This window comes from Panthera tigris, chromosome E2 (assembly GCF_018350195.1).
Source record: "Panthera tigris isolate Pti1 chromosome E2, P.tigris_Pti1_mat1.1, whole genome shotgun sequence".
NCBI classification, from domain to species: domain Eukaryota; kingdom Metazoa; phylum Chordata; class Mammalia; order Carnivora; family Felidae; genus Panthera; species Panthera tigris.
Genome location: NC_056674.1, coordinates 10,509,191 through 10,525,489, shown reverse-complemented (window position 1 = coordinate 10,525,489; position 16,299 = coordinate 10,509,191). Strand labels below are relative to the sequence as shown.

The window sequence follows — 16,299 nt, the reverse complement described above, 5'->3', positions numbered from 1 at the left end:
CTTGACACAGCTATATATATATATATATATATATATATATATATTCGTATATATTTATGAATATATATATCGCTTATTTATTTATTATATAAAATATATATAAAATGACCCTGCCTTAGCTGTGATTTGATAAGGGAACCCCATCAAGTGCTTCTGGCAACTTCCCACCGAACTCAGTTTCATCAGGTGACTTGGGGTCTCAATAGATCATTTCTCTTGGCATTATCCACGGCGTTTTGGTGTTTTCTCCTCTCCTCACTGTTCTTGAACTATCAGCAATTACACTAAAATCTTTTGTAGCCTCTCTAATACTGTGTGACAGCTTTGTGCATTCGCTATCTTCATTATCGATTAAGTAATAATATGGCAGAAAACCCTACCGCAGCAATTAACTTGAATTAATGAGTTTATATGAGGATGTGTATTACTGGATTTAGTGCTCTCGCTTTTAGCTAGAACAGAGACGTTTCGGTATTGTAAAAACCAGCACTTTCATACCAATGTCTACTAACCAAATTTTAGCCTCACTCAGAAAACCCTGGGTAAGAATCATCGGAGCCCAGGGTGGTCCGGCTGCCTCAGCCAGAAGAGCATGCGACTCTTGATCTCTGGATCGTGAGTTCAAGCCCCACCTTGGGTGCAGGGATTACTTAAATAAATAAAAAGTAAATAAAGTTTAGAAATCAAAAGGGGCGGCTGGGTGGCTCAGTCGGTTAAGCATCCAGCTTAGGCTCAGGTCATGATCTCGCGGTCTGTGAGTTCGAGCCCCGCGTCGGGCTCCGTGCTGACAGCTCAGAGCCTGGAGCCTGCTTCGGATTCTGTGTCTCCCTCTCTCTCTGCCCGTACCCCACTCCCACTCTTGTCTCTCTCTCTCTCAAAAATAAGCATTAAAATTTAATTAAAAAAATTATCTGAGCCCAGAACCGAACTCTCTATTCATGCAAACACAAAGTCCTTTGTGTAAGGTTTTAATAGGTCCTAAATGAGGCAAGTTTGTATGGTGTTTTGTTCAAAACCCGGCCAAGGATTGTCAACAATTTCTGAAAATCATGTTCTACGTGGCTCTTGATAATCAAACACCAATAGCATGGAGCTGCCTACATTACCCATGTAAAGAAATATCTAGCTACCTCCTTGGGTTCTCGGTTCTGCCCCACAGATTTTCGTATTAAAATTCCTGTTATAAATTACCATTTTATTTCTTTTTTGTTACATTTAGGGCAATAGAGAGATGGGGGGGAGGTTGTGTGGGTTTTTTTTTTAAGTTTATTTTGAGAGTGCAAGCACAAGTGGGGGGGAGGCAGAGAGGGAGAGAGAGAATCCCGAGCAGACTCTGTGCTGACCAAGGTGGGGCTCGAACCCATGAACTGTGAGATCAGGACCTGAGCCGAAAATCAAGAGTCAGATGCTTAACCGACTGAGCCACCCAGGCGCCCCTAAGAGATTGTTTTTAAAATCATGTGCAGGGGGGCGCCTGGCGGGCTCCATCAAAAGAGCATGTGACGCTCTCAGGGTCATGAGATTGAGCCCCACACTGGGTATAGAGGTAACTAAAATAAGTAAACTTAAATAAAGTCATGTGCAGATGAGTTACATTATCTATTTCATTTCATTCCATTTCAGCAGAGCCAAGAGGGTTTTCCCAGAGCTGATAGTCAAGCCATCACATGCGCTGGTGTGGCCATCAGGGTGGTTCAAACATGAAAATATCAGATTATAGATTCAACCTGCTGCTAAACGACCACTGCCATGAGCCGCCGCCCCCCCCCCCCGGATTATCACTCCCCCGGCTGGACGTGGGGACTCCCTGGATCTCCCCCACCCTAGCAACCAAGGGGTTAACACTGGGCATAGATGGAGGGAATGCCCCCCCCCCCCCCCCCCCCCCCCCCCCCCCCCCGTCTTAAATGCTGTTGGATGGTCTGCTCCCTTTATGGAGCAGCAAATATTGGTGTACCCTTCGTGGGCATTGCAAAATATTTGCTATGGAAAGTGGAGGGCAGGCAAAGAGCCATGTACAAATGCACCTTTATATACATTAGCCCCAAGCTGGAAAGCGCCCAGTGTCCATTACAGGTGAACGGATAAACAAACGTGAAGGGTGGAGAGCAGAATACTCTTTGGTGATTAAACACAAAAAGGAATAAACTGGTCTGTGCAAAAACATGCCTAAAAGCTCAAAGGCACGATACAAAGTAAGAGAAGCAGGGTGCAAAAGGCAACATACTATATAACTCCACCCATGCGAAATTCTAGAAGAGACAAACTAATCCTTAGTGACCCAAAGCAGATCAGTGGTTGTGGGGCTGGAGAGGGATAGACTGCAAAGAAGCAGCAGGAAATCTGGGGGCAGTGGGAACATGGTATATCTTGAATGCGGTGGGTTTCACTAACGTATGCATCTTGCCAAAACTCATCCAATTACTTACTTTATTCTTTAAATTCTCTAGCGTTTATTCATTTTTGAGACAGAGCGAGTGGGGAAGGGCAGAGAGAGAGACACAGAAGCTGAAGCAGGCTCCAGGCTCAGAGCTGTCAGCACAGAGCCCGACGCGGGGCTCGAACTCACAGACTGCGAGATCATGACCTGAGCTGGAGTCAAGTCGGCCACCCCAACGACTGAGCCACCCAGGCGCCCCCCCCCCATCCAATTACCTACTTTAGCAGATGCACTTTATGGCATGCAAGTTATACCTTAATAAGGTCGACCCCTCCCCCCTACAAAAGTCCAACCGCCATAGAAACATTGTCGCTAGGAGAGACAAAGCTGTCATCACCCTGTGTCTGCCAGTCCCCCACCCCCATCCTGTGACTAAGAGCTTAGGACGCAGGTCCAAGCCTAAATGCTGGGCTAGCCTGAGCACTTCCTCCCAAGCCAGGCTTCTTCGAAGGAGCAAGAGGGGTGTCCCCAAAAACAGGGGTGGATCTGGCAATGGAGGAAGGGAGCGGGAGGTGGGAGCCGGGCCCGGAAGGTGGCCTCACGTGCGCTTTGCCGTCTGCTCTTACGTAAACTTCACTAGTGGCCTTTGGGGGAGGCACACACATAACAGAGCCATTGTCACCAGAGGGTGAGACTCCCTAGGGCTTACACAAGGTCACACAACTGGCAGGTAGCAAAAAGCAGGATCTGACCTAGCCTAACAGCCTCTTCTAGCCAGGCGGCTCTGTAGCTGGAGCCCAATCCATTCATTCTGCAAATGTCTGTTGAGTACCTACTATGTGCCAGTCCCCACGCTGTGCCGAGCATACAGTGGTGAACAGGACTAAGGTGGTGGGCACGTTGTAGTGGGAAAACAGGTCTGGAGCACCTGTCCACACTGAGGAGGCCTGAAATGGTTCCAGACTTTTTATATGACCCAGATCAGCAAAGTAGTGGCATGTGCCCAGCAAATCTTAAAAAAAAATGGAATAGAAAGAGGTGCCCGGGTGGCTCGGTTAAGCGTCCGACTTCCGCTCGGGTCATGATCTCATGGTTCGTGAGTTCGAGCCCCGCATCGGGCTGGCTGCTGTCAGCATGGAGCCCGCTTCGGATCCTCTGTCCCCGCTCCCTCTCTATGCTCCTCCCGCACTCACACTCTCTCAAAAATAATTTTTAAAAAAATGGAATAGAGGAAAAGGGAAATACTATTCGGTTGGGCTTGTCTGGGTTACGTGTTCCTTGTATATACACATATTGTATATACAGTATATATATTACCTATGCATGTGTGTATCTCTTTAAACAGGCATAATCTAAACACATAATAGATAAATCAAATGGAAAAACTGAGGACAAACAATTATTTTAAGTGGGGAAAACCGTGCCCTCCCAGCTCCTTCCAGCAACCCCAACCACCTTCCCCAAATACCATTAAAACCCTTCAACACTTTTATAACCACCCACCAAGGATTTGAGCATAATAGAAAGCACTGAATGTGGCAACTGCTTAACTATTCAGCACTTAATGAGCTCATTAGTGGTTATGTTTGTGTGTGATACACAACAGTTTTGCACAGAATCAGATAGGAATTAGACTCTCCTTCCACACTGCAATGATCATGCCACGGAACTAAATACACAAAAACAAACCAACGAAAAGATGCAAAAGATACCCCAAGATACCATCTACAATTGGACTTGGGTTGGTGGTGCCCCCCGGGCACCTGGCAGGAGCCTGCACAGGGCCCCAGGAAGGGGGAAGATAATTATTAGTAACGTATAACACGTTTCAGCAGCATACCAGACAGGATCGTTATCACGTGAGCCACGACTGGGCATCATCCACATCCTGGACTCAAAACACGACTTAAAAACACTTGCACGGCAGGTTTTTTATTCAAACAGCAAATTCTGGTTTAAATAAAAAGGGGGGGGGCGGGGGGGGAGCAGGTCATTACTGCCACTATTGGACAGAGTTCAAGTATCAGGGAAGTACCCGTAAGTGGCTACAGCAGAAAGTCAGTCTCTTGCCAGGAGTTAGTTGTACATTTTCAGCTGCATTTTCAGCTGCAGGGTTTTACGTGGGGTAAAATCACACGCATCTTAAGCGTGCAGGCGAACTTCCCCAAATGTATACGTCTGTGCGAGCATCACCCGCGTCGAGACACGGAACATTTACGAGATCACTTCACCGACTGAGCCACCCGGGCGCCCCTTCAGTGGGGTTTTTTTGACAAACAGATTCTGATTTGTCATGTTTGATTTTTTTCTGTGTGGCTCATGCTTTTGGTCTTAAAAACATCTGAGGAGATACACTTGATAGTTTTATTGCTACAGAATGTCCTTTGGAGTGACAGCAGTATTTGTCCTCAGTCTCCCCCACCCTGGCAGGGTCCCCAGGAGTGTTTGTTACAGCGGAGGGAACAGAGGGCCTGAGGACAGGGTGGGATGTACCATGGGGCCGCAAAACACACACACACACACACACACACACACACACACACACACACACGCCTATACCCCAGCATCGAGGCCTCCCAGATCTGATGTCAGGGAGAGAGGCTGGGACCCTGGATCCCTTAAGTGTGCAGCAGGAAGGGCCTCCAGAATCCCGGCTCACAATCCCAATGTCCAGAGTGCCCCCATCAGCGCAGGGAAAGTCCCCATGGGGTTTACATAACCGACTCCTTCTCACAGGAGTCTGTATCCCCAGCAGATCCCAGGCGGTGTTTGAGGAGGGGGTTCCCCTCCTCAGTGGGGGCGGGCAGTGGAGCCAGGGGCATCTCACTCTTCACTTGGATCAACTCTGGCACTGAACTCCGCATCTCTGTACGATCCATGTAATTTTGGAGGAGTCCCGCCCCAAAGGCATCACCTTCCACATTGAGGACTGTGCAGGACCGGTCCCTGAAGAACAGGATAGGGAAGTGAGTGGGAGGGGGGAGGGGGGATCGGGGAGGAGAGAGGGGAGAGGGGAGGGCCCAACCCTCCCACCTCCCCTCCCGATTCTTTTTTTTTTTTTTTTTGAGATAGAGAATCCCAAGCAGGTTCCGCACTATCAGAGTGGAGCCTGAAACAGAGCTCGAACCCACGAACCAGGAGACCACGACTTGAGCCGACATCAAGAGTCGGATGCTCAACCAACTGAGCCACCCAGGCACCCCCCCTCCCCCAAGATCTTGAGGTCCTTGCCACACCCTCCTTCATGGAACCCCGTTCTGCTTCTAGATCCAACTCATCGCTCTATCCTCCCAAATATCCCTTCCTCCTAGAGCCTCCAAGATCTTTTCATCTGGAATCCAAGAAGCCCACTACTTCTCTTCTTTTCCATGAAATCTAAGCGCCCCATCACACTTTCTTTGCCTTAGGACCCCAAAGATCTCCTCCTCCATCCCCTCGGGACCCCAAATGATACTTCTTCCAACAAAGCACAAGATTTGCTCCTCCTAGAACCTCAAAAAGTTCATCCCTCCCTTTTCTTGGGGCCTCAAAAGACCCATCCACCTCTCCTCTTCCCACCGAAATACTATGCTCTCCCTCAGGCCTTTCTCATAATCCTAAAGATCTCTTTTGGCCTCCTTATACTTTGTGGGGGTGTGTGCCATTTTCAAACATGGGGCTGTAATTCACATATGGTAAAATTCACCCTTCGAAAGTATACAATCCCGTGGCTTTTCGCATATTCAGAGTTGTACGACCATCACGTCTATTTCATTCCAGACCGTTTCCATCATTCTAAAGACACTCTTATACCCATTAAACAGTTATTCCCCATTCCCTCCTCCCTCTAGCCCCTGGCAACTGCTAAACCACAGTCTACAGATTGGCCTATTCCCACATGGGGCTCAGCACCGACAACATGGGGCCTGCCTGGGATTCTCTCTCTCTCTCTCTTTCTCTCTCTCTCTCAAGTAAATAAATAAATAACCGTGAAAAAAAAAAAAAGAACCTCAAAGATCCCTTCTTTCCCTCTGATTAGAACGCTCAAGATGCCATCCCCTTTCCTCTGGAACTCCTTCCTTCCTCTCCTCTCCTCCTCGGAGGCTCTCGATGACCCTCTTGTTCATCTCCTTTCCCAGGGTACCCCTTGGGCCCCTGAAGCCCCAAACCCACACTTACACTAGCCAGTCCACAGCCAGGATCAAGGAGATGTCGTGAACTGGCAGGTTGACTGCCTCCAGGATGATGGCCAGAGTGAGGACACCTCCAGCCGGAATGCCCGCGGCCCCCACGCTGGACGCCGTGGCGGTGACCCTGGGGGAAGAGAAGGGCGGTCAGTGAAAGATCTCGGTAGGGGGAGAAGCTGCCACGGGAGCCCTGCCCCCCTCCGGCCTCTGTCCATCCTCGGGGGAGGGGTCAAGTGGGTCCGGGGTCCTAGCTGCAGCCACCCCACACTCACAGGATGGTGATGATCTTCACAAAGTCCAGGGGTTGCTGGTTGAGCTGTGCGATGAACACTGCGGCCACACACTGGAAGAGCGCCGCCCCATCCATGTTGACGGTGGCACCGATGGGTAGGATGAAGCGGCTGATGTGCTTGGCGACACCATTCCTCTCCTCCACGCACTTCATCATCAGCGGCAGCGTGGCCGAGCTGAGCGGCGGCGGCAGGTCGGTTAGCGCACTTGACCCACCCCCTGCCGAAGCCCCGCCCAGACCGCGCTGGCCAATCAGCACAAGCCCATGCTCCGCCCGCCAGCCTAGACCCCGCCCCCGCCAGCCCCGCGCCTCGCCACCCCCAGCCTTCTGCAGTTCTCGGCCCTTCTCTTCCCTTCTCTTCCCGGAGCCAGAGGCAGGGCGGCGGATCCTGTAGAATGTCAGGATTCCAACCTGTGTGAGGCCTCGACCCCCTGGGAGGGTATGGACGGCTCTCCTTCACAATACACACAAAAATTGAAACCTAAATTCTATCATATCTAGCACACTCCCCCCCCCCCCCACTCCACCAATAATAGACCTTGGCTAAGAATTACTACTCCCTTGGGCCTGCTGCTGTGGGGACAGCCAGGTTCTGAGGGGACAGGTGGACAAAATACCTAGAAAAGGGTGGAAAGAGCTCCCAGAGGTTGGATCCAGGGGGCGGCACTAGACCACTGCCCCCTAGGGCCAGGCCTTGTGGAGGAGGAGAGGTTTTCAGGAAGGGAAGAAGAAATCTCTAAGCAGTCAGTGGTTTTCCAAATGCGGGGGGGGGGGTAGGGGGGGGTGGGGGTGGAGGGGGACGGTTCCAGGACCTTATGAGAAACTTTACTAAAGTATGGCCCCTGTACCCAGATCCAACGTCCCCAGATACGAAATTTCAAGGGTCTCCAGAAAGCTGATGTCCACTTAGGGCCCCTTAGCTTAAAAATCCTGCATTGGTCTGCCCCAAGGCCATACCTAGAAGAGGTCCCGAAGGCAGTGGCCAACGGTGTCACGATACCCCACAGGAAGCGGTAGGGGTTTTTGCGGGTGAAGAGGAAGTAGATGAGGGGCAGCACCAGGAGCCCGTGGATGGCGTGGCCCAGCAGGCAGCACAGGATGTATTTGCCGAGACTGGTGAAGAGCAGCCCCACGTCCTCCACTGCCACGATCTTGCCAGCCACCAGGAACAAGATGCCCACGGGGGCATACCTAATTACACAGGAGACCCACTGCAGCCTCTGACTATGTGCCCGCCCAGGGCCGGGCTTTGCGCTCAGTGCGCAGCCCGACCACAGCCTCCCTCGCGGGCAGGAGACACCCAGATCCATGTGTGATTGAGTTCTGGCACCCTCCCTGCCTGCCATCCTCCAAGCTCCATCCCCTTAAAAATAGGGCAGAGGGAAAAAAAAAAAAATAGGGCAGAGGGGAGGGGCGCCTGGCAGTGGGCAGGGGGCTCAGTCAGTTACACGCCCAACTTCCGCTCAGGTCATGATCTCGCAGTTCATGAGTTCGAGCCCCACATCGGGCTCCCGGCTGACAGCTCAGGGCCTGGAGCCTGCTTCAGAGACTGGTGTTTCCCTCCTTCTCTGCCTCTCCCCCCTCACGTTTTTTCTCTCCCAAAAGTAAACATTAAAAAAAAAAAAAAAAAAGGAAGAGAATAGAGCAGAGGGAGATCAAAGAAGCCTGGGAGCCTCTATTGCCAGCCGAAGTACAATCGCCAACCACATTTGGACTTAACACGTACCCCCCCCCCACCCCATGCGTGAGGCATTTACGTTTTCCGGGTTCGTGGTTATAGTAGCTAGGATGATTTAAACCGATTCAATCTCTCCCCACGTCCATGCAATATAAACAGTCCGCGGTTCACGTCTTAATAACAACCCATAGATATAAAGTGGTTGAATCTTTACCGCAATCCCACGAGGGAGCCCCTCTTTTAGTCTTTTGAAGCTACGGTTGAATTAAAATCTCACAGGTCCGTCAAACAGGGACATTAATGCTACCAGCCTCATAGGAATGTCGGACGTTAATGAGGTGCTAGGTGAAAGGACTTGAAAGCTTTTTGTACACAATAAGTGATCTATGAACTTCTGCTGGAATTATTATCGCCCTTTCCTGAAGCAAAGATCCCAGGGGCGCTCGTGCCTCCCAGCCAGGAAGCCTCCCAAGACTGCCTCTCTGTTTGATCACTGCGGCTTGTTGTCCCTCAAACCCCTTCCCCTCTTTGGTAACAGAAGAAAGGCGGCACTTCCCAGCCACCTGTAAAGCTAGGTTTGGCCAAATGCCCAAGCTCTGGCCTGTGGGATGTGCCCACAAGTTATACAAGTGACGTACTTGCTAAAGATTAGTGTTGATCAGAGGCACGCTATAGGTCAGGCAGTGCCCCAAGGACTTTACACGTTTTTCTTTTGTTTTGTTTACCGTTTATTTATTTTTGAGAGCGAGGGAGACAGAGCACGAGCAAGAGAGGGGCAGAGAGAGAGGGAGACACAGAATCGGAAGCAGGCTCCGGGCTGTCAGCACAGAGCCTGACGCGGGGCTCGAACTCACGGACCGTGAGATCCTGACCTGAGCCGAAGTCGGACGCTCAACCGACGGAGCCGCCCAGGCGCCCCAGGACTTTACACGTTTTAACTCATTTGTGCCTGGAACTGTCAATCCCGTTGTCCAGACGGGGAAACTGAGACACAGCGAGGTAAGTAACTTGTTAGAGGGCACGCGGGCGGGAAGCCGCTTAGAGCCTACTCTTACCCACCCACCACCCTGACTCTCTGGCAAGGAGCCTTTACGAGGTTGTGCAGCCTCTTAAATGTCGCCTGCGCCAGAATCAGGATGGGGCGGGGCGGGGAGCGGAGGGATTTGTTAAAAATGCAGCAATCCTGCTCCCTCTTCTGACTTCCCACCTTCTCGATCTCGAGATCCTGGATCTCGATCCAGGGCAGGTAGAAGCCAGAGGCCTCTGCACATGTGAGATCATTTAATAAAACTGATAATAATAATAATCATAGCTAACATTAAGTAAATGCTCAGCAGGTGTTAGGCCTTTAAAACATTTGCTGGGGCGGGGGGGGGGGGCGCCTGGGTGGCTCAGTCGGTTAAGCATCCGGCTCTTGATTTCGGCTCAGGTCATGGTCTCACCGTTCGTGGGATCGAGCCCCGAGTCAGGCTGTGTGCTGTCAGCACAGGACCTGCTTGGGATTCTCGCTCTCCCTCTCTCTGCCCCTGACCCACTCTTGTGCTAGCACGTGTATGCAGACACGCAAGCTCACTCTCTCTCTCTCTCTCTCAAAATAATTAAAAAAAAAAAAACCCGCTTTGTAAGCGCTTTACTTTTACCTCATGCCACTTGTCTCCTGTACATTCGATCACATTTAAGTCTCTGCAACTGAGATGCACTAGCTAAACCGGGGCCACGGCTTGGCCGTCCTTTTGTCACTTTCCAGGAGGGTCCGGAAGGTGCCCCCGTCAGTCTTAGCTCCCATGGGATACAGCACTGTCCTCACGTTATCATGAGGGAACTGAGGCACAGAGAGGGTAAGTCACTTGCCCAAAGTCACACAGCCAGGGGACGGTCAACACTGGGTGCGGGTCCAGGCCAGGCGGCTCCAAGCAGCAGAGGGAGGGTTGCCCGATCCCACATCCCCAGCCCCCACTCCCCCCACCTACCACATGATCCAGGAGACCAGCACCATGGTGGCGTCATTGAAGGAGTTGAAGAAGCGGATAAGCAGCTCTCCCTCGGGCCCCAGCTTCTGCAGGGCCACGCCAAAGATAATGGCAAATACCACCAGGCCCAGGATGTTCATACTATCTACCTCATCCCCAACGGGCACCTTTGGGTGAGGAACAGATCAGAAAGGGAGGAGGAAACTCAGTCAACCTGCACAGTCACTAAGGGCCTGTTCTGGGCACTGCTGGGACCCAGCACAGACAAGATGGCTCCTTGGGTCCCTTCCTCCCAAGGCTCACGGTCCAGGTCCTGGGGAAACAGACCCGTCATCAGGGACCACCCACGATGGTTGGAATAGGGAAACCCAAGGTAGTGTGGGAATTGAAGGGGTTGCCGGCTTGGTTGGGGGGAGGGGGATCAGGGAGGGCTTCGTGGAGGAAGGGGCAGAGATCTGGAGAATAGGAGGATGAACCAGGTAAAGAGCGGCGGTAGAAGGTTCTAGAGAGAGGAAACAATGCGCAACAGTCTGGAAAGGGCAGCAGCTCGGGCATTCGAAGAGCAGAAAGAAACTGGGGCTGGAATAGGCCGGGCAGAGCCCGAACAGGAAGCTGGGTGGGCGGCCGGGCAGAAGCCCGATTGTGCAGGGTCTCCGGGATTGTGGCCAGAAGCCTGGGCTTTCTTCTGAGGGCACTAGGGAGCCCAAAGGGGCTCCAGGCAGGGGAGAGACAGCATCAGGTTTGTGCTTTGGAAAGACCACTCTGGCTGCCAAGCGGAGGAGGGTAGGTAGGAGAGGGGGGCTCTGGGGGCAGATCATCCCAGGGCAGGATGGGATTCGGGCAAAAGAGAAGCCCGGACCAGGGAGGGAGAAGAGGGGGCCAAACGAAGGTACCAGAAGAGACAGAAACGGGGGAGAGGCTGCAGAGAGTGTAAAACAAATACCACCAGATGTCTGAAGACGGGACAAACAAAAGCCGGGGTGGGAGCAAAATGGAAAACCCACAACAACGGGCCAAGGGATGCACCCCTTCCTCCCCCCATCCCTTCCCCTGCTCTCACCTTCACCTTGGTTCCGTTGATCCATCTGCTTTCATAGACAGTACTGTACTGCAGGTGGGGTTGGGAACAGTCAGTATCCACGGCCATGGAGGCTCCCCCACCCTGTCCTGCCCTAAGCGCCCCCTAAACATCATCGCCTTTCATCCCCGCCAGCAACCGCCCCGAGGCAGGGTTTTCTTATCAGGCGCCCATTTTCCAGAGGCGGAAACCGAGGCTCGGAGAGGAAAAGGCAGTTGCCCGGGGTCACGCCGCTGGAATTAGAACCCAGAAGGGGCTCAGAACCCGCATGCTCCTTTCTCGAGGAGGGGCACGGGATGGGTTTCGGAGGTTCCCCAAGGACCCTGCGAGATCGTTCAGAAATACGCGGGCATGTGCCCTTGGCCAGGCAGCACCGTAGAGCTGGCACCAAGGGGCTCCAACTGGCTCTCCCCCTCCTTGCCCGCCCCCCACCCCTCGGGACACACCCCCAAGGACTCACTGAGCTGAAGGCTGCGGACACCAGGTTGGAGGGGAAGAGATTTCTGCAGAGACAGACACGGTGAGGGGGGGGGGGGTGTTATTAAATACCACAGGGGGGGGTTACCGGGCGGGGGGGGGGGTCTGAGGAGCTGGGTTGGCCTCTTGCGATGGGAAAAAACTCGGGAGGCCCCACTGGCCCCCAGGCCCCAGCCGGGCTTGGTCAGGCAGAGTTGAGCCCTGGCCTGCACACTTTTCCAGGGTGTGGGGAGTCTGAGCTGGCCTCCCAGGGCCCCCGTGGGGTGGCCGGCCAGCCCCGAGGGATTGTGGACTGGCCGTAAGGAATGCTGGCTTCCCAAGGCAGGGTCACCTGGGCCTCAGCTCCACCCCGGGCAGCAAACTTAATACCCTGGGCGTGTTGCATCAGCCAACTTCCTCCTGGAGGGCCGAGAAACGCTGCAGCCCTGGGGCTGGGCTGAGAAAGGCAGGGGACGGGGGTGCATTGGAAAAGGGGTAATGAGAGAGGGTGACAAGGGATGGCGGTGTGTGTGCGGCAGCCCACATTCAACCCCACTGGGCGTGTCAGGGGATCAGCGGGACCCTGACCCTCTTGCGTCTCTCGGAGAGGGAAGAAAAGAAGGGCTGAAGTGTCCACAGTCCCTGCAATGCTTGATCTAAAGCCACTCGTGTGATCCTGGCTCAGGGATCCGCACCGTCATCCCCATTTTCTAGAAAAGGGAACCGTGGGGCGCCTGGGTGGCTCAATCGGTTGAGCATCCGACTCTTGATTTCCGTTCAGGTCTGGATCTCATGGTTTGTGAGACTGAGCCGACCCTGAGACTCCCGCACTAAGCTTGAGATTCTCTCTCTCTCAATCGCTCTCCCTCTGTCCCTCTCCCCCACCCTCGCGCGCTCTCTCTCTAAAAATAAAAAATAAAAAAAAAAGTAGGGGCGCCTGGATGGCTCAAGTCACTTGAGCGGCCAACTTCGGCTCAGGTCATGATCTCGTGGTTCGGGAGTTCGAGACCCGCATTGCCGGGCTCTGTGCTGCCAGCTCGGAGCCCGGAGCCTGCTTCGGATTCTGTGTCTTCCTCTCTCTCTGCCCCTCCCCTGCTCGCGCTCTGTCTCTCTCTCTCAAAAATATATAAACATTAAGAACAAGAGTACTTAAACATAAAAACAGTAAAGGGAACCCAGACAGCTGGCTGGAAGGTCCCAACCACTCCTCGCCACGTGAGTGGGGGAACGGCGGTTGCTGTGGGTCCCTAGACAGTTTCTCATGTCAACACGTGAGAAACTCGGGGGCAGGGGTGAGGGTTCGGACTCGCGGGACAGGGTCGGTGCGCACGTGCTCTTGAGTATGTGCCTAGGTGACGCTCGATGTGCCGCTGTGGTCAGTGGCATCCGCGGGCGGCCGTGTAAAGGGATGTTAGGACACCGTGGGTGAGCACACGTGTGACAGCCGGTGTAAGGCCACGCGTCAGTGTGAGAGAGGCCACAGCTGTGGCTGGGTGTCCGAGGGCCTGTGTCCAGCTCCGCGTCAATTGGCCAGAAAGCTGTGTGGTTCTGAGACGTTCCAGAAAAGTCTCTGAGGGGCTGGCCAAGTGTGAGTGACTTCTATTTTGGCACACAGGGGGAGCCTGGACACATACACATCAACAGCCCTCGAGTGGGTGTGCCCTTGGCCCGGGAGGCCCGTATCCACCCAGACCTGGCAGGGCTGGGCCAGGACCCAGCTAATCTCGCCCGGCCAGGAGACGACCATCCACTGCAGCTTTGGGACACCAAGCCGGCCCCAGAGTCTCATCTCAGCCTGTGCTGATACCCGCCCCCCCCCCCCCCGAGAGGCTGGGAGAACCCAGTTCTGCGACTCGTCATTTCCTCCCCCCCCCTACTTCCTGGAAGTCCCCAACCCACCTGGAGACACTGAATCAGGAGGTCCCAAAGGCAAGGCCATGTGGACCCAGGGGTCTGCCCTCCTCAAAAGGGAAGAACTATTCTTGGGATGGGGCGGGGGGCGGGGGTGGGGGGAGCAGAGATCAGAAGGCAAAGAGCCTGCTCTCTTTCTAGCTGGTCCCGCTGGCCCCCGCTTCTGGGCCACCTGGTGTTGGTTGGGGGAGGGGGGCGAGAAATGGAATGGAAAGTCTTTGGAGGTGGCAGGATTTAGCAGGAAGATGTAAAAAGGGAAGTTGCCAGGGCCCAGCCCCGGGCGGGGAAGGGAGGCTGAGAAAAAAACCTGGCTGCGTCCGGGTAACAGGGATGACACATAATATGGGGGAGCCCTGGGACCGGGAAGAGGGCCTGGCAGAGGCCACTCCGATCTCCTCAGGTCCCCTATGAACTCCTCGGGGGTCACAAGCTCTCTGACTCTGGACTCAAATCCTGAGGCCCTGAGCGCCCCCAAATCCCCTCCCAAGTCCCCCCAGAATCCTCTCCCCTCACAGAAAAGCCTCTGTATCCCTTCCCTCCCCCACAAACTCCCCAAGCATTACTTTTCTTCCCTCTAGGAGACTTCCTTGTCTTATCACCGTCTTGCAGCGTCCCCACTTACGTCCCCAGGCGCCCCCATTCGAAGCCTCCTTCCCCAGGGGTCTGTCCTCACTCGCTGGACTCTGACCCTCAAAGGGCCACACCATCACCATCCAGCCCTGGGGCCGGGGCCGGGGGGGGGGGGGGGTTCCGGGCTCTGGAGGACTCAAAACCCTCTAGCGTTCGCGTGGTCGCTCCGGCCATCCCTAACACGGGTCCCCTCCCCACGTGGCTTCCCCGCCCCCGCCCCCCCCCCTCGACGACTTCCACCGGGCGGGCGGGGTCTGACCTCACAAGATCCAGGAACGAATCGAGGACCTCCTTGCTGGGGGCCTCTTCCTCTTCCACGGCGCCCGTGGCGCCGACCGAGGCGTTGATGGCGGCGAAGGTGGCGCCCGGCCGCAGGGCCAGCGCCAAGCCCACGCCGAGCGCGGACGCCAGCAGCGTGGTGACCAGGAAAAAGAGCAGCGCCCAGGCGCCCAGGCGGCCGAGCGCGCTCGAGTCCAGGCTGGAGGCGCCGCCGATCAGGCTGCACACCACCAGCGGCAGGATGATCATCTTCAGCAGGCGCAGCAGCAGCTCGCCGGGGAAGGCGAAGGCCGCCAGGCGCGCGGGGCCCAGCGCTAGCGCGCCACCGGCCCCCGAGACCCCCAGCCCCAGCGCCACGCCTGCCACCACGGCCGCCACCGTCAGCAGCACCAGCAGGTTGGCGCGAAGGCAGCGGCGCACCCGCTCCCGGGAAGCGCAGCAGCGGCCTCCTGCCGGGTCGGGGTCCTCTTTAGGGAGCAACGTCGGGGCACCGTTCCCGGTGGGCTCGGCCGCCTCGAACCCCTTGGGCTCTCCGCGCGGGGGATCGGCCACCATGTTGGAACGCCCCCCGGAGTTCTGCGGCGTCTGGAAGCTGCGAGCGCTTGGGGGGCTCCTTCCCGGAACGCCGACGTTCCTTAGAACGGAGAGTTTTGTAACACAGCCTGGAGGCTGGAACTTTGGAGGGTTCCTTGGAGTTGGGAGTTCACGGCGCCGAGGTTCCTTGGCTCGTGGAAGCTGGAGTGTCTGAGATCCCGAAGCTGGGCGCCGAGGCTCCTCTGCTCTCCCAGGTTGTGTCCTGCGCCCGAAACCCCTGGGTTTCTCGGCCCTAGGGATGGGAATACAGGAGTGTATCAGGCTGGGACAGGGGGTCTTGGGCTCTGGAAGGCTGAAGGCGTCCAAGTGGCAGAGGTCCTCAAGAGGCCACGTCCCGGTAGCGCCGATCCGGGAGGCAGGGATCCGGGGCGCCGGGGTCCTGGAAACGGAGGCTGGGAAGCTTGAACCTGGGGGACGGGAGACAAGAGCTCCAGGAAGAGGGGGGCTAGGCTTTTGCGTCTGGGAGGGGAGATCCGAGCCCCTGAGTGCGGAAGGCTGCGGTCCGGGACCCCGGGAGGTAACGGCCACCGATCCCGGGAGCAGCTCGCGGGCGCGCCGCGTGGCTCTGAGCCCGCACGGCGGAAGCTGCGAGAATTAAGGGCAGGGGCGAGGCTTGAGAAGGCGGGCAGCGAACGGCGGGCGCCGATTGGCGGCAGTGTTTAATGAGCCATTCTGCGAGCGAGAGGTGGGGCTGAGGCCAGAGTGGGGCCAATCAACCGTAGAAGGCAGACTAACAAACTCTCTATCGAGGGGCGGGGACACTGGGGGGACGGGGGCGGGGCCCTGTTGGGGCGGGGCCTAACGAGCGAGGCTTTTTTTTTTTTTTTTTTTCCCGCCAAAGGAATCGCGGTGCAGGTAGGGGCCG

The 16,299-nt window shown here is 55.2% G+C and overlaps 1 protein-coding gene across 3 annotated transcripts; it reads right to left on the bottom strand.

Annotated features, from left to right (window-relative positions):
- Positions 1 to 4,226: 4,226 nt before the first annotated feature.
- Positions 4,227 to 16,088, bottom strand: SLC1A5 (solute carrier family 1 member 5). Of its 3 annotated transcripts, XM_042969436.1 has the most exons (8): positions 14,821 to 16,088; positions 12,025 to 12,067; positions 11,547 to 11,594; positions 10,487 to 10,653; positions 7,796 to 8,029; positions 6,819 to 7,013; positions 6,539 to 6,673; positions 4,227 to 5,326 (listed from the first exon to the last, which is right to left on the bottom strand). In XM_042969436.1, the coding sequence occupies exons 1-8, from the start codon at positions 15,393 to 15,395 to the stop codon at positions 5,092 to 5,094; spliced, it is 1,632 nt and encodes a 543-aa protein (XP_042825370.1). In that variant the 5' UTR covers positions 15,396 to 16,088; the 3' UTR covers positions 4,227 to 5,091. The 3 variants fall into 3 exon arrangements, with proteins under 3 accessions (XP_042825370.1, XP_042825371.1, XP_042825372.1); XM_042969438.1 differs by lacking the exon at positions 12,025 to 12,067 and having other exon boundaries at positions 4,236 to 5,326; positions 14,821 to 15,291; XM_042969437.1 differs by lacking the exons at positions 10,487 to 10,653; positions 11,547 to 11,594; positions 12,025 to 12,067 and having other exon boundaries at positions 4,229 to 5,326; positions 14,821 to 16,010.
- Positions 16,089 to 16,299: the final 211 nt, after the last annotated feature.

Excerpts from the sequence above, each read along its gene's own strand:
- SLC1A5 (XM_042969436.1), bottom strand. The coding sequence starts at position 15,395 with ATGGTGGCCGATCCCCCGCGCGGAGAGCCCAAGGGGTTCGAGGCGGCC. Across the intron at positions 11,595-12,024 it reads TGTCCGCAGCCTTCAGCTCA|TACAGTACTGTCTATGAAAG; the intron begins GTGAGTCCTTGG and ends CCCCACCTGCAG. Across the intron at positions 10,654-11,546 it reads TCAACGGAACCAAGGTGAAG|GTGCCCGTTGGGGATGAGGT; the intron begins GTGAGAGCAGGG and ends CCTCACCCAAAG.